The sequence below is a fragment of the Buteo buteo genome, chromosome 15 (assembly GCF_964188355.1).
Source record: "Buteo buteo chromosome 15, bButBut1.hap1.1, whole genome shotgun sequence".
NCBI classification, from domain to species: domain Eukaryota; kingdom Metazoa; phylum Chordata; class Aves; order Accipitriformes; family Accipitridae; genus Buteo; species Buteo buteo.
In genome coordinates this window covers 16,701,281-16,726,206 of record NC_134185.1, presented here as the reverse complement: position 1 = coordinate 16,726,206, position 24,926 = coordinate 16,701,281, and the positions used below count along the sequence as shown (strand labels likewise).

The 24,926-nt window shown below is 37.6% G+C and overlaps 1 protein-coding gene across 3 annotated transcripts in view; it reads left to right on the top strand.

Annotated features, from left to right (window-relative positions):
* Nucleotides 1-24,926, top strand: part of USP45 (ubiquitin specific peptidase 45) — a 55,435-nt gene that overhangs the window by 25,912 nt on the left and 4,597 nt on the right. For all 3 annotated transcript variants that reach the window (XM_075046660.1, XM_075046661.1, XM_075046662.1), the window contains exons 9-14: nucleotides 11,962-12,049; nucleotides 15,682-15,763; nucleotides 16,764-16,855; nucleotides 18,922-18,978; nucleotides 20,328-20,471; nucleotides 23,257-23,926. In XM_075046660.1, the coding sequence (XP_074902761.1) occupies nucleotides 11,962-12,049; nucleotides 15,682-15,763; nucleotides 16,764-16,855; nucleotides 18,922-18,978; nucleotides 20,328-20,471; nucleotides 23,257-23,926 (1,133 nt within the window). The remainder of the gene's footprint in view (nucleotides 1-11,961; nucleotides 12,050-15,681; nucleotides 15,764-16,763; nucleotides 16,856-18,921; nucleotides 18,979-20,327; nucleotides 20,472-23,256; nucleotides 23,927-24,926) is intronic.

Genomic DNA, 24,926 nt, shown 5'->3' with positions numbered 1-24,926 from the left:
GCTGTGCTAACACTGCACAGTGTATGTAGGTATTTTGAAAAAAAGGCTAAGCTTTTAAATGGGAAACCTCTGCTATGATGTCTGACCTTGGCATCAATTCAAAATTAAAAAGGGTCTAACAAGCAAGGACTTGAAGCAGTACTGAAATGGCATATGGCTCCAGATTGCAAAGAGCTTACAAGCCCTGAAGAAACTCCAGTTTCTTGGTGTGGAAAATGTTTACAGTGGTGCTTTGTAGGTGCCTTCAATTATGATGCAAACAATCTTGCTTTTTAAAACACCTGTAGAAGACCTGTTTAAAAGTTGATACAAATATTTAAATATTGACTTTACAAGTACAAGAAGCTGTAGAAGCAGAGTAACTGAAGGATGATATAGCTGAATCTCACATTTGAAAAGGTTAATAATGCATGTTAATTTATTTGCTACAGTATTATTCTATGGAATTGTAAGTGTTCTGCAGCAAGAGAGTTAGAAGAAAGTTGCAGCCTCCTGCTATGGCATTAGAGGGCAACCTCATTGTGCAAGCATGAGTTTAAAATATGGTATAAAGAAACAAAAGCTTTTAGACTAGAGTGGGGACAATTTAATTCTGATAAAGAAATCAGTTATTACTTTTTCTTTATCCTCAAAATTCAACTTCAGATACTTAATATTGTATTTTTTTCTATTGTACTTGACTTCCTTTTGATTCTTTTGAGCTGTAAAAGGAAGTGTGTATAAAGTGTCTTTATAGTGATTTTGAGTCGAACACCAGTGTTCTATCTTTAGCATTATCTACCTGGAACAAAAATATATAGGGAAGAAAAATATGTTTTTTCCCTCACTCTTCCTCCTGTTTTAGGGATGACTCAAAAATGTGATTATAAGAACAAAATTTGGCCGAGAAATGGAAGGGAAATGATTAAATAAGAATAGTAGTTTTTTTCTCTGTAAGTATTAAGGATAGAAGGGAAAAGATGAAGTAAAACATGTTTTGAAGCCCACCTTAGCAAGCTCACTGTAAAATAATCATGATGCAGTGCTCTTCAGATGACATTGTATTTTTGAAGCAATAGCTATTTTGTATCTGCTCTGTCTGTGTGTTTGTGTAGTCATCAAGTGACAGCTGCACAATATATCGGTATTAAATCTCATATCTAGTTGTTCTTTTTTTTTGTTGGGGTTTTTTCATCTTTAAGATAAGCTTATACTTTAACTACCAGCTGCAATTGAAACACATTTTAATGTGGGCAGCAGATTTCATATCTTGCCTTCACCCCTACTTCTTACTTTTGTTAGCCTTGCAGAACACAATTTAGATATAAAACCTTTACTAGCTCTAGTATCAATAATAAAAGTGTCAGCCACATCCTGTTAGCAAGAAATTAGGTGTTCAGGGGCAGTAAGTGGCTGCATGGGTATGACAGAAGGTTTTGGTCTTTTGATTATTTTGTTACTGATGGTGACATGAGCAAGAAAGAAGAAAGGGAGAATTTCAGCAAATTCAGCAGTCTGCAGTGGTGGAAGTAGGAGAATGGGAAATCTTTATCTTTGCAAACTGAATATATTTACTGTACATTAACTTAAACAGTATGAATGCAGTGTTCTGTCATGCCTTTTTTAGAAAGCCTTTTTTAATCTTTTAAAATTGGCTTTCTACTCTTTAGCAAAGCTGAAATGAAAGAGAGAGCACAGCAAGATTCAGGAGTCCCAGCTAGGGAGTAGTCTGTTTTGCTGCAATATTCTCTGTAAACTGCTTTTTGAATCCTGCCCAGAGGTTGTGTTAATAAAGTAATCTTAAAGGCATGCACTACTTGTGGTTTTCACATGCATTAGCAGAAACTCTTTTTACTTAACAAGTAAAGTTCAAACAGCATCTTTCCTAAAGAGATGACAGGATGCATGTGTGAAAGGAAGTACTACACTGAAAAAAAAAAGTTTGTATTTCAGAGAGATAAGTCAGAGAAAGACATTTAACTACTGGGGAGAAGGGCATGGAAAAGGATGTCTAATAATAATGTTTTGGTTTTATATATTTTACATAAAAGTTTCTGACTCCAGGTGCAACCTTGTTTTGTTTTGTTTTTTTAATTTATTCTCTCCCCATCACAGATCTTGCTGTCTCAGTTCCAGTCTACAGTATATGACCATACTTTTCTTCAGTAAAGAATTTATGAACCAGATTGTACAGATAGCGTAGGATGTACTTGTCTGTGATATGAAGAGTTGGACTCAGTGACCCAGGAATTGTCTTCCCAGTCTTTACCATAACATTATTTTGAATAGTTGCCTGTAGCTTGCAAACAGGGACACGCGCACTGAGTGGTCATGGAGAATATAGCCGTTTTACGTAATACTTAGTATAGTCACTTCCAAATCCTACAAGGCTTCTTACAAATGTGAATGGTTGAAATGCTGAAGCTGTCAGCAGGGATGGTATGCTGCTGTTCTTTATGTACTTCGATCTATCTACTTGTCAGGACTGTTATAGTATGCTATCTAGCCAAAAAGTAACACAGCGGTTTCCTAATAACATTTGTCTCGAGTCTAGCAGAAGGCTGATCCTTTAAAAATGGATACTTTTCCCTGATGACACAATTGGATTATATATATAAAAATATATATAGATTTTGATTAAATTGGTATTGATGAGTTTGGGTGTTTTTTTGTTTTTTTATCTCCCAGCTGAATGATGACATATTTTCATGTTGGATCAGTTAATGCAAGATATAGTAAAGGTAGCTGTATAATTTAACACCTGACATTTGCCCTCATTTCAAGTTCAGTGCTGGAATAACACTTCTGAATTTGATGTCCGCAGTTGCTTTTTTGATGTCCCTGTGGGACTTCAGGACTCCACCTGCTTGAGATGTTGCATTATGCAAGAGTTTGAATGCTCACATTTGAACTGGGCATCCTTACTCAGAAATGGAAAAGTGCTCAGTGAAAGAAGACCTAAGAAGGCAGGGAAGGAAGGAAGAGCTAAAAAGGAGCGGGCGAAGGCACATAGGACTGCGGTTAGGTGTGGGCAGAGAGCCTGTAAAGAAAGGGAGCAGGCGCTGCCTTGTTCAGCTGCAGCTCTGTCATGGCACCAGGTGGGATCCCAAAATCTGCAAGTGAGAAACTCTGCAAGTGGATGCGCGTTTGCTGCTCAGAAGGAGTAAGAGAACTGGGACGCAGTCCTTTCAACTGCAGACTGCTTCTTTAAGAGTCTAGGGAGATCACGGCATGAAGTTCATCATCTTGTGTATGAAAGGGTATTTGTGGTGCTTTTTTTTTATTAAATAACAAAAGAAAAAAATGATACTGAGTGTTAATTTTATCAAGTGGTGGGGTAGCCAGGTTGAAGAAGGGGAGAAGAAGAAAAGAAATGGATGAGTCTTTCTATAGCAACTGTTTAGCGTCTGGTACTAATTCATCCACTGTTAATTTTGTTAGTGTTGCAGCTGTCAGATGTTTTGCAAGGACAGATTGTGAGCATAGCTACGGGGCCCTTCTGTTGGTTTTCCACTATGCTGAATATCAGGACTGCAGACTTCTGACTTATCTGGAGACTTAGTGACTAATGCAACACTGATGTATTAAGAGGACATAAATTTTATTTCCTTTATTTGTTATGATTGAATAATTTTATTGGTGGAAGAAAGCTTAGATTTGCATAGCAAGGAAATGTTGCAGGATATAAGCGATGAGCCCAGAAAGTGGTTACAGAATTTAGCTGCTTCAAACCCTCACCAAATAATTATTTATAGGGGTATTATATTGCTACATTAACATGCAGGAAAAAATACTTGCCTAACAAAGATTTTATTGGTAGTCACAAAATATACATAGGTCTTCCCTCCTCAGGGAGTATTCATCCTTCCTTCTCAGGTGCAGAAAGCAGAACTCAAGACAGAGGTGGGACTGACAGAATGGAAGTCATGTGCAGTTAGGAATATTGATTAGTTTTGGAGGGAAACCTAAACAATACTTGGAGCATTCCACATTTATCACTTCTGAGAGGAAACGCCAAGAGAAACTGAGATAATGTTGTACAAGATTTAAGGGGTGAAGGAAACAGGATTTTTCTCATTAATTAGGAGTCTTTTTGAGCCTTTTCTTTTAAAATAATATTGCCGTAGAGAAAAAGCTCTTTTTAGGAAAGATTTCCAACTTTTCCCATTTGACTTTTACCATTTAAAGATAATAGCAGACGAACATACAGTTGAAGTTTCCTTGACTGATTGTGAAGAATTATTTTGGGTCCCTGTCGTGCTTCCACGTGCCTTGCTGATGGTGCTGTTTCATGTTCAGGAGCTCTCTGACAGAGGAGATTGAATCTTCTTCATGCAGCAGCAGTTGAGAGATTGCATGCCTTTATTTCAGTTAACTTTGTCAGAGTTTCTTTAATTTTAGGAACAAGTTAACAAAGCTGGATGGATGAGGTTTATGAGTGCAAAGTAGAGGAATCATCTGCACTTGTTCGAGTTTTGTGTTCACTTCTTCCACTCAGGAGGAAGACTTGTGCAGCATTTTGGACAACACAAGTATTTGCAATGTGTGTGGTATTGGTGAACTACACAAGCAATGCTTGTAGATGCAATGAAGGAGAAAACCAATAATTTCATTAGGTACATTGGAGGTGTATCCTCAGTAGCAATGTTCATGTTAACCAGAATAGAGCATTAGAAGATAAAGCCAGTTTGGAGCTTTAGGGAGAGGTAACAAAAATAGGAAGCCTTCACGTCAAGAGGGACTTGAATTTTGGGAGTTTAGGGAGGAGAGGACATGAAAAGGAGGCATGACAGCAAGAGCAGACAATAAATGATAGAAGATAAATTAGCTCTGCTTATTTAACTGCCCTCCTAAGAGTTCAAGGAGCTGTCTGTGAAACTGAAAGGCAACAGATTTAGAGCCAGGGGAAAAAAGGTTTTTTTTTAACATTTTATAGAGCTAACCTGTGGAACTTGCTGTCACAGAGCACTGTTGAAAATCTTAGTGGGACTTAAAGGAAGAAAGAAGAATTGGATGTCTATACAAAGAGAAAACTTTTTTTATAGGGATGCAAGACCTCATGCATAAAGGTCTTCACTTAGCTACCAGCTGGTAGGAAGAAATTGCACCAGACAGATATTTCCATTACTCAGTAAAAAGAGCCGTATTTTCCCTCTGATGGTCAGGTGGGAAATGGCTCTGTTGTAGCATGTCAGCTATTACGTCCATTCAGAGCTACTTCTAACAAGTGCTTTTTGCGCAGGTACCAGAGATCTGGTGCATCGCAAGAAAGTGATGGTGCCTCATTTTCTCTTTTGGGCAAAGGTGAGACATGGTGCCTTGTTTTCTCTTTTGGGAGAAGGTGAGACAGAAAAAGATGAAAGAAATCAGCCAGCATGTCCAAAGGAGATAGGACAGGCATGTCTTGTGTTGTTAATTACGTGTGGGGGCACGCTCATGTTTGGTTGGGGTTTTTCCTACCAAGCACCTTGTTGTAGCAGAACTCTTAATGTCTGAGGGGCAGGTTTGAGATAAGATTAATCACGGGGATTAATCATGCTGTAGGATTTTGCTCTGTTTTCTGTCATAGTGCTGCATATAACTTGGGATCACTAATGAGAACAATTGGTTTAGGAAGAACAAAACTTTTCAGTCTGGCTATTGTATAATGACAGGGAATAGGTATTTGATAGTGTCACTGGGAAACCTAAGTCCTGTGAATTGTTGTAACTTTTATAAACTGGCCCTTTGCAGGCTTTTTTTGTAACTTTCATTGGTGACTGATCAGTCTTGAGAGATAAACATCTTTATCTGCAGATAAGCAAAATTTCTTCTCTCGGGCTAACATGAAGTAAACATTTTACTTTGCTTCTTTACAGTGTACTGCAGTATTAGAGGGGTTCCTCTGCATTTCGCACTGCTGGAAAAAATCATATTGCATGTTCTATTTTCTGTTTCCAAGCATTGTTATTGTTTCTAAAGTTTTCCAAGGTATTAGGCTATCTTCTGCTCAAAGATAGTAATTATTGAAAGGATGATTTTGGAGAGGATTTTTATTAGCGACATAAAGGTATGGCAGTTCTGTGCAGTATGACTGAATGACTGTAATTGTACCCCAGTTTTGCTTTTGAAGCATATTCATTTCTCAAAGGAATAGGAGTTCAAATGATAGGAATTAAACATATTAATGTTTAGAGAATTGTGTTTTTTTTCCTTTTAAAAATTACGTTATTATGTAGGTTTTGTTATTAAAACATTCTAGAAGTAGATCATCATGAAAAGTGTTTCTTTAACTGACAGTCAAGCAATTATAACTGGTCTCCAGATGAGTAACGAGAGGCTAGATAAGTAGTATGCATGTAGATGTCACAGTTGTCCTTCACCACTTATGGCCATTAGCAGGAGTTCAACCTGTTCTGTCATTATCCTGCTGACACTGTACAACAGGTTGTATCGCATTGGCACTGGCTTCCATATGTCAGCACATCTGTGAGCGGTCAACTCAACCAACCATCTTCAAGTCCCCCACTTTTGCCAAGGATCTTGCTTGAAGCATATTTTCAAGGAGACGAGAGTGCACATCTTTTAGTTGTCAGATTTCTGTGTATCAGCATGGATTAATTCCTTTTTTTTTCCCCAGCACTGGTTTATAAGTGTAGGAAGTTCCCAGTAAATGCATTGTGTGGTGTGAAATTCCCTCCCTTCTTCCTCTTTTTTTATTGTTGTTTTTTTGGTTTTCCTTTGTGGCTTCCCCCCCCAAATAAATGCACTAATCTCAAATGTTTTTCCACAGAACATTGGATATTTAGAATTATATACAGTGTTACATAGCATGCATGTACTTGAATGACAGATTAACTACATGTTAAGCAGTGTAAACAATGACATCATTTGTCAGTCCAAGTAAATGACTCAAATCTTACATAGCATCTTTACAAGTTGCTTTCCCTACCATTTCACTTTTAAAGTGGTAGCTGTTACATTCCCGTCATCCTTGTTGCCATTAAAATTCAAGTGTGTAGATTTATGTGAGGTTGGAAAAGGATTTCGTATAAGCACAGAGAAGCCTAAATAATCTTGTCCTCATCGATGCTCTGTATGCCAGTGAAATGAACGGCTAAGAGAAACAAAAAAATGCCATGGCTGAGTTCATTTTTTCCCCCCTCTCATTTAAGCTGATAAAACTGTGTGGAACATATGGGTGAACTATTTTCCCTTGAAATATCATTTAGTAAATTAATTTTAATCTGAAATGATCATTGTATGTTCATCAGCAGGAGCTTACACTGCAAACCATAAGAAGTAACAAAAGGTATGTGTGGGGCTTTTTTCTGATTTGCATTGATGATCTAGTTCTGTGAGGTGTGCCTACAATGAAAAAAACCCTCCTGTAACAGTGATGGAGCTTTTGCTTGCTTTTTTGTAAAGTAATTCTTAATTTTCTTCCTTTTTACTAGAATGTGTCTTGCAGTGGCCCTGCTTCTGTGGCCAAAAAAAAAAAAAATATTAAAAAAACCACCCCTATTAGTACCAAGATCCAGGTTGTGTAAATGCAAGATTTTGTTTTCTTGCTATATGCTGGAGCTATTAATATGCCTGTACTGGGGAAGACAGGCTGAATATACTCATTGATTCTCACTGTCTCAGGAAAACAAATTTCTCATAAATAAAACTAACTAATGATAATGCTGCAGCTAACTAACTAGGTTTCTCAGAATTTAACTGATTTCAGCATCTGGGTTAAAAAAAAAAAGATTCTTTCAGATTGCTGGCCATTCAATGAAAGAAACTATCAGAAAACTGTTTTAGCAAATAGAAAAGTGAAACTGTGCATGCATGTAAACATGTGCATGCAGGTACATATGTTATTTATCTTTTTAATGTATATTGAGTGTTTTATTGGATCAAAAACAAAGGTTCAGTGCTTTTCAGAATGTATTTGGTTTTTATAATCAAATTATTTGGAAATAGAACATTTGATTTTAATAGAAGCAAAAAATTGCATTTTAATAATATTAAACCAAAATATTTAATTTTTAAGAGGAGTATTTCAAGTTTGAATTAATTGATTTTTTTTTTTTAATTTTAAATTAATTTTTTAGGTTGACCTGCATCTGCAAAAAAAAAATTGACTCTAAAAAGAATGCTTAAACCCCCCCCCACTCAGCTGATTCCAGATTTTATAGGAAGTCTCATAGTAGAGCAGCATCATTAAATCATTTTTATCTAGGGATATTGTTAACTTTGTGTCAAAAAGTAGATACAAAGTACAAATGTGACATTATCATATTTGTAAATGTCAACATGTTGTTTTGCATATGCAGGTCCAGATTTATTCCACTTAATTTTAGGCACTGACCTTAGATGCCTCGTCACCTTAGATCCTTCTCCAGTTACATCCCAAGTGCCTCCAGCGAGCAGTTCAAAACTGAGACCCTTCTATCGCTGTCCTGCCTGTAGCCCAGGGCTGCTGTGCCCTAACTTGGTGTCTTGACATCTTGCCCAGCTTTAAGTTCTACTGTTGTAGGCACGTTGCACGCCTGATGCATTTTCTGATCACCTTTAATTTCTCCTATCCACGAGCACAAACTTCCAAGGCAAACCTGAGCAGCTTTAGTGTGTGAGTGGGAAAGAAACCGCATCTTTGGGAACCCTAGAACAGCTGAAGAGCATGGCTGGGCAAGTAAGATCATTGTGCCTGGAGAAAATACTGATACGTATTTACAGCTCATTGTACTGGTTAGCCAGAGCACGCAATCTGAGGCTGAAAATGAAAACTGGCTCAACATGCGTTTAATAAAATTGAATAACCAAGTAAGCGGTTGGTTTTTCTGGCTGCTCTTCCAGTTTAATAAAATTCCTGTTTGAGCTCTGCTCAGCCAGTTGCCTCCTGTGCTAGATTTTGGGAGGGGTGCACATGGTTACACCTGCATGTGCTCTTCTCAGTCTGCAGCGAATCCGTTTGGTGGCATTACTGGAGATACAAAAAACACCCTTTCCACTCCCATTTTAGATTAATTGGTCCAAGACTGTAATTAAAGATCTAAAGGGTAACTTGCCTGGAAAGACAGGTATGGTTTGACCAGTAAGTTATAGTTAATGTGAGTAGAAATATGTTAATAGTGAATATTTACAGTCTTATTTGGGGTTGCAAGAAGCTGGAGATCCAAATTGTTTATGAGAAGCCTTCTAGCTATGGTTATCTTAGTAAGGATAACAGCTTAAGGATCTATCCACGTATTCATAAGTGTATTTTGCAATTTCTGTGTAATCTATGCCTGCAAAGTATGCTATTTAGAGTGTATTTAGATGCTGTGAGTAGTGAAAAAAGGAATCTAGTTTTTGAATAGCAGTGATTGAGACTACTGAATGGCTGTCTTATGAACAGATGCAACGTTACCGCTGTGCAGTTGGCTAAAACATCACTGGTGTAAATGGTAGTGTCGTCTGAAACAGATGTTTTCCCTCTTTTGGCTTATGAGGGTCATGTGGATGCTGTGGGTGGTCCAAAAAGACTAAAAAAGAATTGCTTTTCCTGTGGAACCTTCATTTTTTGTTTGTCCTGTGTAGTAAAGTGCAAGGGTACCAACTCAGCCAGTGCCAGTGTCCCTTCTGCATCCTTGGTCTGACTCACAAGCTGGCTCGTCTCTGCTGGTGCAGACACCACGGAGGAGGCAGCTCAGAGGACAGTGTAGTCTGAGAGGACCAGGGCAACACCAGATGTGTATTTTCTAAGGCGTGTAGACCCTTTCCTTTAAGACTTAATTTCTAGAGATGAAAATTTGGAAGTATGCTGGGTTTTTTTGTTTGTTTGTTTGTTTTTGAAAGAAGCTGTTGCAGTCCTTGGTGATTTAGATCTCTGTTTAACCTGAGTAGCCAGTATATATTATTCTAGAAGGTGCACTTGTAGTCTGGGAATTTCAGACAGTCATTTGGTATTGCACATCCAAAAAGTAATGACGTTATTATTTATGCAGAAGCAGTACCTTTTTCAGTTGCAGCCCTAGTGCTTTTTAGCTCATGTGGATCTTAAAAACAAAACAAAAAACGCTCCTTCATTCAACTTTATTGTAAAAAGGAGGGCTGTGGCACATGGTTATACAAGAAGTGCTTATCACTCACCTTGCAAACAAAATCACAGCTGGAGAGCTGCAGTCTCGTGGCTTTCTCCTGCAGGCCACTTCACCTGCTCAGCCCGAGATGCTGCTCGCTGCCGTTTTGGGGATGGCCAGGGATATCCCCACAGGGGGCTGGCGTATCTGCCACCCATGCTTATGGATGCAGTATAGAAATGAGACTTTAAAAGATTTTACCAAGCGTTGTAAAGTTCTGATGAGATGGACCACACTATCCCCCATCTTCTAAACTTGGATAGCGTGAGAAAAGAGCATTGTATCAGCATTTCCTTTTTAATTCTGGCTATCTAGATTAGTAAACTAATAGTGATAGGAAATGTAGTGATATTAAATCACAGTAACAGTGTGGATACTTTATGTTCTTCTATGGGTTGTCCAGATTACTTCTTTTGGTGCACTCAGAAATTGCAGAAAAGCTAGAATTTGTAATGGTTTTGTATTCAATATGCAGCAGGAGCAACATACTTGATACACTTGGCTGTTATGATGGGTGAATCAGGAAGGTTCCTTTGATTTGTGCAGCAGACTTGTGAAAATTCAACCTCTGTCTTCTCAGATATTTTTGCTCTCAAAACCAGTTGGGTATACAATTCCCTTAAGTGGCTTTGGGGAATAAAAAATCAGACAATGTATAGCCAATTTATTACCTGCTTTTGCAAACCTGATAGTTTTTGGAATATGGATTAAAATATATTGTCTCGGTCAAAATAACAGTGAAGAGTGTCTCATCGGTTTCAGGCTCTTTCCATTTTAGGTATGAAGCTGTGTTTTGTTTGCTTCTGTAATACTACATGTTTTAATATGAATTTCAGACGTGAAATATTGCAGTTTGTTAGACTGTAGGACAGAAGTTTAGATATGGATATGGTGTGAGTTGATAGTTCATGATGCTAAAAGGTCCTTTTAAAGCTTTTCTGAAGCAAGTATAAAAGTAACTTATCTGATAATGGAAGAGTGATTAACTCTTTCTACCAAGAAAACCTGCCCCAAACCCTGGCTTTTCTCTTAGTGATACTCTTAGAATTGAAATCCTCTGTCATATTATATCTGTAATATTAATTGAAGAAATCTAGCATAAATAAAAACTGTTTGAATACAGTGTAAATTACATATATCAGAATATCCTATTATTACAATTTTCTCTTATATTTCTTTAATAGCATTTGAAATTCTTATGCTCTGTGATGTTACTAATTTCTGGGGCGTTTTCCATCTTACTCATGGACCGTTCACTCAGTTCAGTAAGCTGCAGATTAGTGGATTGATTGACTGTAGAGACATTTGGAAGAGATGGTTATGTATACTTCTGTTTAAGAAGTTAAGAAATTCTCAGTTGGATTCTGACCCGCAGTTCTTGTTTGTTTGATGCACAGCCTTGTGACTTCCCTTGCATTTCAACATCATCTTTTTTCAGTTCAGATTATAGTGCTGTTTCTGGTTTCCGATACACAAACTGTTTTATGCACATTTGAGATTTCTTCTTGGTAGAGAGAAGGATGAGTTAGCAGGAGGGAGGTTAAACGCTTTGAAAATCTTCTTTCCCCCTCCTCCATGACATTGGGACTGTTTGGCAATACAGAAGTACTGGTGTAGTCTGTCAGCAAAATGCTGCTAGCATGGATGAAACTCTACTGGCAAAGCTGTATTTTAGTCAGGCCATACCCCATAGGGTCAAAATGCTACCCAGGTTAAAGTGCAGCCTTGTTGGTGTAATTGCTGCCACACCAGGAGCTTCCTAAAGCCCCATGAGGTCCAGCAGGGATTGTACCTATTTGTACCCCTGGCATCCAACTAGAGTCTGATGTAGATGTTTTCTCATTAAGAACCTCCTAAGGTAAATTTAAATTCCTTACTGCTTCTTTCGTAGGGCTCCTCGATTTAAGGGGTTCCAGCAGCAGGACAGCCAGGAGCTTCTGCACTATCTGTTGGATGCGATGAGGATTGAAGAAACAAAGGTAATGTCTTTGTGCGTGTTTTTAAAGAACTTATTTGACTGTATAGTGAACTACTAGTCATTGCTTCAATGTTCTTCATGTTCCCAATGTTTTAAAGATGTACTTAATGAAGTAAGAGTGGCTATTTTTGTTATCTTGAGAAAAATGACTTTTTTGAAAGACTATTTAATTATGTTCATGTTGATATGTTAAAATTGCTGATTGGAATAAAAGTTTCAGTCAGCAGTAGAAAGAGTATGGTAAGTAGAACGTGATAATTTTAGGAATCTGAATTGTTTGCCTTTATTTAAATAAAATGATCAAAAAAAAGGACTTCAGGGGAATCAAGAAAGTAGAAGTAGGACCTCTGATTTAGCTGACAAAGTGTATTTTAAAGCTTTTGGAAAGAAATTAGAAGCTCCTAGCTGTGGGCCTGCCCACAATTTCCATTGAAATCTAGTTCAATGAAAGAAAAAAATGACAAAAATAAAATCCTGCAATTTCTTGTATCTCTTGAAAGTGTGAAGAACTACTTGTTTTATAAATAAGGTGCTGCTTTTCATTACTTAAAATCTACGTCTAAGTGGGCTATGTATATAAGCAGTTACATTATATTAAAAATTACCCTGTGTGGGTTTTTTTTGTTTCTTTTCCTTCGTTATTTCTGCCTCCTGCATTGTTGAATGCAAGAAAGTGTGTGTTTGCTTGCTTGAACTATTTTGACTGTATCTGATTTCATCTGCCTGACTTAGTCCTGAAACCTTCTTTTCAGATGATATTTTGATAAATAGCCTTCTCTAAGTCTCCTTAAAAGGAGGGCCTTAAATCTCGTACTGACCAGCGTACTTCCTCTTCCCTCTCATTTAGTAACGTGATGAATGTCATGATCCTGAACTGAATTATCTTGCAGACAAGATATAAAGCTGTGTCTGAGCCCAGTCCCTGGCACTAGAGTAGAGCTGAATAAATCTCCATCCTACCAGAATATTAATATATATTGGTCTTGTCAGCAGTATACTTGATCATAAACAGAACTGAACTACAGGGAGAAACAGCTAGACCTTGACACTGTCACACTTACAGAATTACACGTTGAACAGGGCACGCAACAGAAGTAGCTGACTTCAGTTAGAAAACAGTTGTCATGTTTTTGCAATAGAGGGAAATTTTACTGTTTGTTGATTTTCGTGTAATAAAAGGTGGAAACGGTATTTGCTTCACAAATGAGGATTCACTGAAAGCAGGATTATTACAACGACTAAGCTTCTTCTCCAGTGGGTGACTGCTCTTTCCCCTCAAGTCAATCTCCTGTTTCACCAGTGAATGTGCCATCTTTATGATAACCTGCATTTGTATTTGCCTTTTGAATCGTTTATTATTAGAGACCAGTGACAGCTACAGTAGCTACCACAAAAGAATAATGGAAGACAGTAAGAATTTTGAGTGACCTTTCGGGCAGTATTTCTGCTGCCCACATCACCAGGCAGGGAGAGGCTGGTCCCACCCTGCCCTGCAATTACACCACTCTGCTGCCCTAATGGGGCACTGCTGCAGACACGTCTTTTATCACCTCGGGCTGCTCCGCCACGGGCATCTCTCTTCTTTTTTCTTTAATTATCCCGTGTTTCGGGTCTGTAGATGGCGTGACAAAACGGCCAACGTCAGGCCAGGCCACCGTGCCGGCCAGACACAGGCAGGAGCAGCTCTGCCGGCGGCCGGAGGCCGGCAGCACGCGGGCTCCGGCTGGGGACAGCCTGCAGCGACGGCTCTGCCACCAGAATCCTGCAGCAGGGGTTACAGCCACTAACCTTTCTCTTTCGCGCCGCTTTTAAACTTTACTCTCCGAAGAGGGAACAGGCCTGCTGAAAGGGCAGCCTGCTGCTTTGCCATCCACCTGCGAGAGAGCTGAACGCGGCTGTCCCTGCCTCCCTAGCCCTATCGGGATTAATTGTTTTTAAACCCTAAGAGTTTTGATGAGAAATACAGATAATACATAACACGGCACTAGTTACAGGAACTAACAAAAAATCACATTACAATTCTGCCTCTTCTCTGTGGTTTTGTATCTTGTATCCGACACCAGTGTTGGAACTTTTTCCTATCCCTGTTAAAAAAAGTTAGAAAGTGTGTATGTACACAAGTGGGTTTTTTAGATAAAAGCTTGTCGATACTACAATAAAGATGACATAGCGTCTGCCGTTTCAAGCAATGTGGGCCGGAGATGGTTTCACACCGGGGCCTGAAGTGGCTGAACCCTGCTGCTAATTGATTAATGTCTGCTGCCATTGTCCACAGCACCCTGCCCATTCAAAGACTATGTCTTTCTTTGACCTAAATAAATGGTTCAACGAGCTAATCCCAACAAAAGGGTTGCTTATGGCCCTAAACCCATTTATGGTGCTCAACTTCATGAATTACCTATTGATTAGTCCCTCTTAGTATATGGTTGGCTTTAAGATGAACAAAGCTGAGCTGGGGCAGTGGGAGTTAATTCACAGGCCAGGTCACATACTCATAAGGTAGGAGTGTGACTTGGTCTGATGGGTGCCTGAACTGGAAACCAAACCTCCAACGCTGTCTGTCATCCTAACACTTTTGTAATGTATGGCTTGAAAGTGTACTTTGCTGCCTGCAAGCAAGAGCTATTTATTATTCCTTTCCTTTTAGGACATAGGGTTTGAGTTACTTGCAGAAGGTTCGGTATCGCCATTTGTCTCTAGAATGGTACTTTGCTCTAAGTGTGACTTCAGTGACACGTTTAATTACAAATGTCATTCGCACACCGGCACGGGAGGCTCGTACGTGTTACTAGAGTTTGTGGATTAGAAAGCAAGTACATTTGCGGGGGAAAAGGGAAGCGCGGGTCATGCACGCTCCAGTGTTCCCTGTCAGGGGACCTGATTCATCCTGCGGCTTCCCTCTCCTCAGCACGCCGAGGTCGGGCTGAGCCGCCTTTTGTACCAGCCTGTGCAGTTCTGCTGCCAGGGTACAGCCCTCAGGAATACAGCATCTCCTTATCCCAGGGCAACTGAGAAACGGGGGGGAAGCTCTCCCTGTCTTGAGGTGCAGCTACAGCTCACCTGTATGTATGCATTTGCTTCTTTCTGATTCTTCTTTCAAAAATGTGGGTTTAGGATCTTTTGAGCAAATGTTGATGACATTTATATGGTTTCATAAAAAGTTTTGTATCTCTCTGAAGGTTTTCTCTGAAAATAACTCTGAAATGTACGGTGTTAGAAAATAAACAGAAGTAATAGAAATACTGGCCAAACACCATCATTGAAGTCTGGCTATTAAAAGATACTCAGCTGCCTTCAGGTATTTTGTATCCTAGTCAATCAGTAACAGTCCATTCTTCAGGATATTTTTCCCCCACCCCCAACAGTGGAAAAAATGGATAGTGTTTGTTCACTGAAAATCTCAGTTTCTTGATGACCTGTCGAGTGCTCTACAATGGCTCCTTTTTTAAGGGGAGGAAATTTTTGGATGATTTTGACACTGTTAGTGAATAACAACAGTAGTTTTAAAATATTAAATCATGCTTATTTTATGGAAATAAGAGTAGATAAAATCTAATCACATATTAATGGTTTTTAGAATGTTTACCCTTAAAATACTTGCTAAAGATTTGTTTGGGTTTTTTTTAATTATAGCGTATACAAACTGGTATCTTAAAAGCATTTAATAATCCAACTACTAAGACGGCAGATGAAGAAACTAGAAGAAAAGTCAAAGGTATGCAACTCTAGTGAAAACTTTTCAAAACGCACGTTTTTAAATACCGTTTTCTTCAAAACTGACTATTGCAAACAGCAGTCCCGAAGTACTCTAGTTAAAAGCCTTGTAATATGTATTATTCTAGTGCCACCTAGTGTGTATCTAAAGTATGGAGAGCTCAGTATGTGCTGACTTGCATCTTTGTATCCAGGATAAAGGCTTCCACTGTATTAATAATGCCTCTTTTAATGATAGATAGAATTTAATTTTGTTTTCTAAAATAGCCTGCTGCATCTTCAGGTTTGTTATGTAGCCAAAATTATTGTATCACTCAGAGAGGCCACTTTCTGTAAATAAAACTGATTTCTGTTAGTTGACTGATACTGCGAGCACTCTAAATATGATTACAAAGCCAAGACAGGAAGCTGTTTCAAAAGAAGGCATGTTTTTTCAAAACAAGAGGTTTTAAATTAATTTTTTTGGTTCGTGTGTTTAAGCAAAAATTCTAATTTGGGGGATTTTGTTTTAATTAATGTCTTAATAATGATTAAGCTGTTTTGAAAGTCACCCTTCCCAAATCCACAACAGTTAAGGCATAGAGACATATTAGAACACACTTTTGTCTCATTTTTTAGAGTTTTATAGTTTCAAAAACCTTTTATAAAGGGTGACAACCTGTCTGCTACCCCAGTGTCTATATTAAGGCAATACAATATTATGTATTCAAAAGAAAACTGAGATTTTATTTAAAAGGCGGCTTCTTGAGAGATACAATATTATTATCCTGTTACAGTAGGTGGGGAAGGGAAGGATAAAAGGGAACCATCTCACTAAAATATTTTTAAATGTTGAGATAATACAGTATATGATGTATTAGTTATTGTATTGTGTTCAAAACATTTTGAATATGTTTAAAAATTGTGCTTTCATAATATATCTTAGAAAGAATTTCATTGTACTTATAGTGTGGCATTGGATCTGTTATTTTTCACATTTAAAAAAGGCAATGTTTTTTCAGCATATGGAAGAGAGGGTGTGAAGATGAACTTCATAGATAGGATCTTTGTTGGTGAATTGACTAGCACTGTCATGTGTGAGGAATGTGAAAATGTAGGTATTCTGGAACTTGGTATGATGTGGAATAGATCACATACTGGTTTGATTACATTGTCTTGAAAGTATAAAATTGTATTGCCAATTTTATACTTGTTTGTTTGTTTGTCAAAGCAAGACTTTATTGAAAGTCTGTCATTTAAAATGATTTATTCCTTCTTTAAAGCATTATCCTCCCAAACCTAAGAAGAGGGGTCCTTTGAATTCAAAAAGGATTCAAGTACTGGGCCTGATTTTACATCTCACTTAAGGCTGGAGGTTCCAAATTCTGTAATCATCTGTGTTACACCCCAATTTTATTTGATATTTTTAAAACACCTACCTATCTTAAAACATAAATCCTCCTGCCTGCTCTTCTGGGATATACCTGAAAATTGGGAATTACTTACTTTGAATTACTTTGAATTAGTATGAGTGGGGAAATGCTAAAATCACTCTTTTTTTCCTTGAAGTATTTTTGATAATTAACATAATAACGCTAATGAACAGCATATTCCTTTCATAATTAATATTACTGACATTTCATCATAAATGCTTTCCATGATCCTTTTAATTTTCTTTAACTTTGGAAGAGAAAAATCTTATTTGCATGACTTTTCTAATTGAATGTTACGTTTGTGTTTGGTTTAAAAAATTGTATTTCATATTATAAAGTAAAATCAATTAGTCTGAATAATTAAACACAGTCCTGCAGTGCCAGGTAAACTTCCCTGTGTGTGGTGTGTAGATTACACTTCAATGTGCGACTAGTATCAATGAAGAACTTTGACTATATAAAAAATAGAGGTTGTATGTATTTTGCATGTCTCATTTATTTTTGCTGGATTTTTATATTCTGCCTGCACAGGACTCGGGAATTTGCTAGCTGTAGCCCTTTGAGGAAGTTTAGCATTTGCTTTCCTTTGCCTGCATTGGCAAAGATATTTTTGACTAATGTTTGTTCATGCAAACTCACTCTTTAGAGGAATCCCTGTTTGAACATCACTCATCAGGCAGTCAGTCATCATAGTTATAATAGTTTTGATCTCATTTATTGCTTTACTGGAATCTAAACTATGCTGAGACCTTCGTACAACAGGTAAAAATAAACCTACAGTCCATATCAAATGTCGCAGGTGGAAGATAGGGTCGCAACTGTAAGAGAAGGGCAACAATGACAGTAATTGAGGGCATGACTGTATTCAGTAACTTACATGTACAACATGATTTTTTTTTTTTTTTTTTAAGGCCTTGTTTTTCAGCCTTTGCAGAGGTAAGATAAGTCAGTTTTGGAAGGAATTTGAGAACGGCAAGGGAGAGAGCTTAAGGAACAGGCTTGAATGAGATGTTCTAGTCATAAAGGCAGATGGAAAGTGCTGAGAGAGAATGTCTTTAGGTATGCTTTGCCAGATATTTCCAGTTACAGCTTAGATTTTATATGGCTTATAGACAGCAAAATAAAACTTCAGTACAGAAAATAAGGTTGGGTTTTGTTTTTTTTCAATCCCTTTTTCCCCAGTAATTGGATTTATTTCAACAATTACTAATGCATGTTATGGTGTGAAAAATTCTAATAAAGCTTTTGGCTGTAACCAGTAAGCTTGACTTAATCTTTTCTGAGAGCATCAGGTTAGAACCTGTCATCTAACTGTCATTGACCAGTCCTTGCTGCTTAACAGTGTATGAGATCAAATGCCTGTGCAGAAGTGTACAGGATCAGGAAACTCTAAAGTTAGCTTTCTGCAAAACTGAACCATCTAGAAGGCCCACATGACTTGAAAATCTGTCTGGAGTGCAGAGAAACTGAGCACCACACTGCTTCTAGGTCCAGTTCATGCGCAGATGAATGGCCTTGCCCTTTATGTCTGTATGCTGAAATTTTGTGCAGTGTTAGAAAGAAAATCAGAGCTAACTTAAAATAAATTAAAAAATGTTTGTGGGAAGTTCTTCATTGTAGTTTGATACATCTTGTAATTAGCTTTTTGTATAGTTTCTGATAATAATTTGACTAAAAAAAGAGCGCTATGTGCTAAACGCATATAATGTTCTTTGCATTTAATATGCATTTTCTCTTTTTCTTCAAGATTTCAACAGTAAAAGAACCTTTCATTGATCTTTCACTTCCTATAATAGAGGAGAGGGTAAGAAACAGAATACGTGATAAATAACTATTGCTTCCACTGGATTGTTTTTACATACCTTTATGAAGATGTTTATGTGTATACACACAGTTTTAATTTCAAGCCTAAAGATGTATGCTTGTCCATAAATACATGTACTGTCATACGTCTGTTCATTATATGATTTTATTTATATATATAGACATACAATGTCTTAAGTGCATATATTTTTAAATTAGCCAAAACTTGGAACAAATAACCGTAGTAATTTACAGTGTATGTAAGTGTGATGTTAGGTTAATTTAGTAGTAGTTTTTGTATATACTTGCATGAAAAGAATGATTATAAACTTTTTTTTTGAAGGTCCAGAAAGTTAGATTCTAGCCTATTGGTTTGCATCTAGAGAACCTGAGTCCCTTGGGCTGAAGCGCACCTATGGGATGAGACAGTGTAAAAATGGATAGACTTTGAATATATTTATTCTGGTGTTTTCGGCATTTTAGAGAATGCCTCCATTAGCTGCAGAGGAACTGTGTTCCTCTGAAGGCATATATTCTGGTTTTGCGGGACTTGGAGTTTTCATTTGGGGGGGGTTGGGAGTGGTTCTTCCCCCATCCTGCATATATTCATGTATATTTAAGGAAGAGTATTTAGTGTAATATTTAATCCGGTATAAAATGTACTCTTGTCCAAACACCAGTTTTGTTCATAATAAATTCTTCATCTTTGTTGCTGCATAGAGTGCAGGTGTCTGGTGGGAGTTAAAGCTTTAAGAGTGTTTTGAGTATCTGGGCCCCTGTGCTTCCTGGCTCACTTGTGTAACACAGGAACTTCATGGCTCTGTCTGAGAGAGAGATCTGCTGGCTTTTAGCAATCGCTGCACTTACTTGAGGACATGCATTACTTTATGGTCGTCTCTTTCTTTTGTAGTCTAGATACGCTGCTGCCATTAACGTGATGGGGGATGTGCGGCAGCTCCTTCATCACGTCATAAGGTGGTAGGCTGCACCAGAGACTGACTTACAGGGAGCTATGTCCCCTTTGATAAATTCACATCTCATACACCTAAGGATGTGCTTATACAACACTAGAATAGATTATTTGGTATGTATTCTGTACAGGAATTTTGTATCATTCCTATTTCTTGTGGCTCTCGGTTGATCCTTCAGAGATGTCGATTGTGAGTTTATGATAAATAAAATTAGAAAGTAGTCTTATACCACAATTCAGGGGCCAGTTAATTGGATTTATGTAGGCCACTATTTTCTAAAGTAAAGGAAAAAACCCACCTACATCCATCTTTTCTGTAGGTTGCAAAGGAATACAAAATTGGCATATTTCCTTTCCTAATTTCCCGTCTAATTTCTTAGGTTGCAAAACCTGTGCCTTTGGGAAGAACAGGTAAAGGTAAAAGTGTACAAGAGGCAGATCTTGGTCAGTATAACTGTTCTTCTATCACTACACTGAATAATCAACCCAAAATTGTGAAGAAACATGCTTTAACAAAAGATAAGGTAAGAACTTAAATACACTAACCAGTCATCTGGAGTTTATTCTGAGGTTTCTAGGGCTACAGGGGTGGGAATTTTGACACCTATCAATGGGGGGCTTTTTTGTATACATATAGCTGACATAGACTTGTTTTAAAATATTTAGGTCATTATTAGTGTGAGAAAGGACAGTCATAGGGAACCACTTAGTTTTCAGTTACAGTGTTTCATTTGTAAGGAAAAAAAATAATCTGCAAGTTAGTTTCAATTCATGTTGCTCTTGGTTTTGTTGACTGCTTTTCTTTTGGTGTCCACTTTGTTTCTGGTTGCAATCACAAGAACTGCAATGCTGGCTAAGAGAGCAGGCAAGTCTGCCTTAGTGCCGTCCAAGGGATTAGGTGGCAGCAGAGCCTTACCGTCCATATACGGCTATGTGGCCAGTTAGAATCTATACTAGGAGAGACATGGAAAAATAGTGTGAATAATAGCGTTAATACTGATACATGCAAACACAATTACTGAAATGTTTTCAAAATTAAGAAAATAAAGTATGGATTCAGTAAACTAGACTAGATAGACTAATATAAAGGAAGCAACAACTCTGCTTTCAATAGGAATGGACAAAGTGACCTATGAAGTATGTCTGTGTAATTGGTGAGCTTTGTGATTCTCCGCTCCCCCTCCATCTTTTCAGACACGTATTTATCATTATTTTAGTCTTTTTTTTAAAATTATTTTCAGTGTAATATATCTGTTCTGTAGTAAAACTTCTAATTCAAAACAAACAACTGTTGAATTCAGTCAGTGTTTGTTGATATTCTGTGGCTTCAGTTCATCAGTTTGTAAGTTTGCTTGTGAAAATGGAGGTGTCCCATGGGTGGTTTTGTAGGTAACAGAGTACCTGAACACTCCTTGTTAGGCTTTTCTCCTGAAATGGGGAGCTTTACAATTTTAAGAATTTTTTGACTGCTGTTTGCATAATACCCCTAAACACTAACAGGAATTTCAGGCAAGTTCTTCTCACGTTTCTCTATTTACAAGGCAAACAAGCTTAACTGAGACAAAAAACGGTCCTAATGGAAAACAGTGTTTGTGGTTTCTAATGATTTTTATTAGGATTTTTTTTTTTTTGCTAAAATGTTCACTTGCTTATAAGTTTAAGGACTTGAATTCTGAAGTTGTACATTTAATGTAAGTTTAAACCCTGTTTAAGAAAATATTCAGGAATATTTTTTGTCTTTCACATGGACTTCATTTGAACTTAAGTTCTTGCTTAAAGTTTAAAACTGAATATGTGCTTGAGGATTCTTCATTGATTGAGTTTATGGTATATATTTAAGGGATAGACTGAACAAAGTTCAGTGCCTGCAAGTTAGGCAGTTACCTGTAGTGCCTTAGCATACCCATGACCTGGAGTGGGATCCAAAACACAAACAGTCCAGAAACCGTCTCTACCAAATGAGAAGCTACCTAAAGATAGTCATTAGGAAATACTAAACCCAAAGCCCTGTCTCAGGTTACACCCTTGTTGCAGCTTAGGCACATGATCAAGTGTGCAGAAGGGTATTTCCCTCCACTTAGGATCCTGTGAAAGTTAGATTCTGTAGTTCATTCTGTGAAAGCACTGATGTGAGCTTAACTCGTGCTGTGTGTCTGTTTGTTTAAAGGTACTTTATTAATGCCAGGAAGTGGAAGATTCAAGTGCAGGGCTCCTGAAGCTCAGAGGGAATTACGAGCCTTATTTTAGGAACGTGCCTAGACTACAGCTTATGAGGTCATGGCAATTTTAGATTCTTGTACCTGGTATCTGAGTGAGTCCTACTGAAAGGGTCTGTGCCCTGTTGGGGACCATAAAAACTCTCCTGAATCAGGTCCTAACACACCAAATACATGTGAATAAAAAATGTAACTGAATAACCATATAAAAGACTGATAGGAGAAGAGAATGAGATAGAAGTAGAAAAAGGACATGTGGTAGAAAAAATTAAAGGAGAGGAAGAAGGATGTGCAGACACTGTTATAGAAGAAAAGGCCTAAAAACCTCAGACTGTTGAGGTGAATGGAAAGATTCCCACTGGCATCACTGGAATTTTGATCCAACTCAGAAAAAGGAAAAAGCAAAGGGGAAGGAAAGTTGCTCATTTCTTTTGGAAAGCAGCCAAACAAAAGAAAGAAAGAAAAGAATCATGAATGTTTATAAATTACCTAAAATTATGGCAGCTTTGGTTTTTTTTTTAATCTATAGGAGTAGTTTTCTGTGGCAGCAAAGTTTTTTTTTTCTTCTTGCAATCTTGATAAAAATAAAAAAAAAAATCATCTTCAGATAACATACAAATTAGCAAACATACTACTAGGGATGCTTTATTTAATTCTAAGACAACTACCTACAAAGTGAGTTGAATTTTTTCTGGAACTGCTCATCAGCTAAGGCCTCTGATGGGAGGCTAAGGGACTAGCTTAAACTTGAGGACCTCTTAGAAGCCTGTTAGATTAAGTGACTACCACTTCAAATGTGCCATCCACAGCTGTCACAAAGTGAATGTAATTAGTTGTAATTAGTTGTGGGAAGTATTGATCTCATGGTAAGTATAATGCTCTTAGCTGACTGGGGTGTAGGTTTCTAATCCTAAATTGGTTTAAAAAGATCTTAAGGAAATCAGCTAGCTTAAACATGTGAGAGAGAGAGAGAATATAAAATAATAGGTTTAATTTGCTTTGAATTTGTCCTGTTTCAAAAGCTATGCTAGATCAGAGATCTGTTTTCTGTTTCTCCCCTGTATTACTGAAATAATAATGCCATAATTTACAGAATCAATTGAACCAGGAAAGACGGCTTGCCAGAAAAGCTTCCTCTAATGAAGAAGAAAGAAGTCCTGTTATCATGCAGGAAAAAACCAAAAAGCTTGAGCTGGAAGGTAGCTCTGGTGTCCTGTACTCCAAAGACACAGCTGCTGACTCCGCTGTAAATGGAAGTCAGACGGATGGCAGTGAGAAGGAAGCCAGCCGCTCTGAAAGCAGCTTTGATGCAGACAGTGAAGCCTCAGAAAGCGAAAGTGCTTCTAAGCAAAAAGCTTTCAGCCCGTCCAGCAACACGTCTGGTTTGCACGTCAACCACATAAATGTTAAAATGCCGCACAACAAACCGAGTGATAGTAATGAAGAGATGATTTCCAGTGCCATATCCAAACTCAGTTTCTGTGATACTATAAATGAAGATAAAAAATCGAGCCGTGGAGATCCAGCAGTAGGTTTATCGAATAATTCCATGTTCTCAGTAGACAAATCCCCGCTCTCCCAAAACCCTCAAAATGCTTTCCAGACGCTTTCCCAAAGCTACATAACTAGCTCAAAGGAATGTTCTGTTCAGTCCTGCCTTTACCAGTTCACCTCTGTAGAGCTCCTAATGGGGAACAACAAGCTTTTATGTGAGAGCTGCACAGAAAGGAAACAGAAGTATCAGAAGAGAACCAACTCCACAGGTACAGTGCTTGTATATGCCTGGACACTTTACAAAACCGCCTGTCAAAACCTGCGCACTCGCTGCGGTTTCATTGCTCCAGCATGGGCCTCCCCCTTGTGGTTAAGTAGGAAATGTCTCCCCAGGCAGAACTTCCTTGTAACAACTTAAAACTTCATACTGCAAAGGCAACAAGACTAAATTTCATATTAGAACATAATCGTGGATGTAACTTAGAATTTATTTTGCATCTCTTCTGTATTTTATCTAAGATAAGTAATTTAAAGATGACCATAAACTGAATAGGTGCCTCATTGGGTACTAATCTTTGCTGCTGTTTCTGTTCTTTACAATCCTAGAAGCTTTGAAATAAATGCTGTAATATTCAGCTCTAGCAACTTACATACTCAGGGAAGTAATGTAATTAAGTATATAAGAGGGGCAAAAAAAGACACTTGTAATGAAGAGGGGAAAAAAGATTGCAAAGATTTGTAAGAACGGAGATGAGAGAGAACTACCTTCTTGAGACAATGTTTCCCTCAATGCTTGTATAGCCCAAGCAGACCATTAGGGTTCACTGAGTAAGAAAAGCAATTTAAATATAATGAAAAATAAACCTTTAAAAAGGACTGGAGGATTTTCTTTTGATGTATAGTAATTCAGAAGGATAAAAAAATAAAGCTCTTCTGAGTATTTGTAAATAAAATATAAAGGGAAGTCTTACAGTAACAAAAAATTGCCCATTTGCTGTGCATTTATAGATAACTGGAGAGATACAAGTTAAGCATGAGTAAATTCAAAAAAATTAATCTAAAAATAGTATTTTGTAATCATTCATTTATCATTATTGGACTGAGAGTTAAGTGCTATATAAATATTATTTTGGTTCCATGCGCACAGTGAAAAATCAAAAAGGAAAATCAGTTCACAGCTAATCATTATTAATTCCTTCTAGAAAAGATTTAAGAAGTCACCTACTTTTACATGAAATGCTCCATTCTACCTCAAATGAAATATTTTCC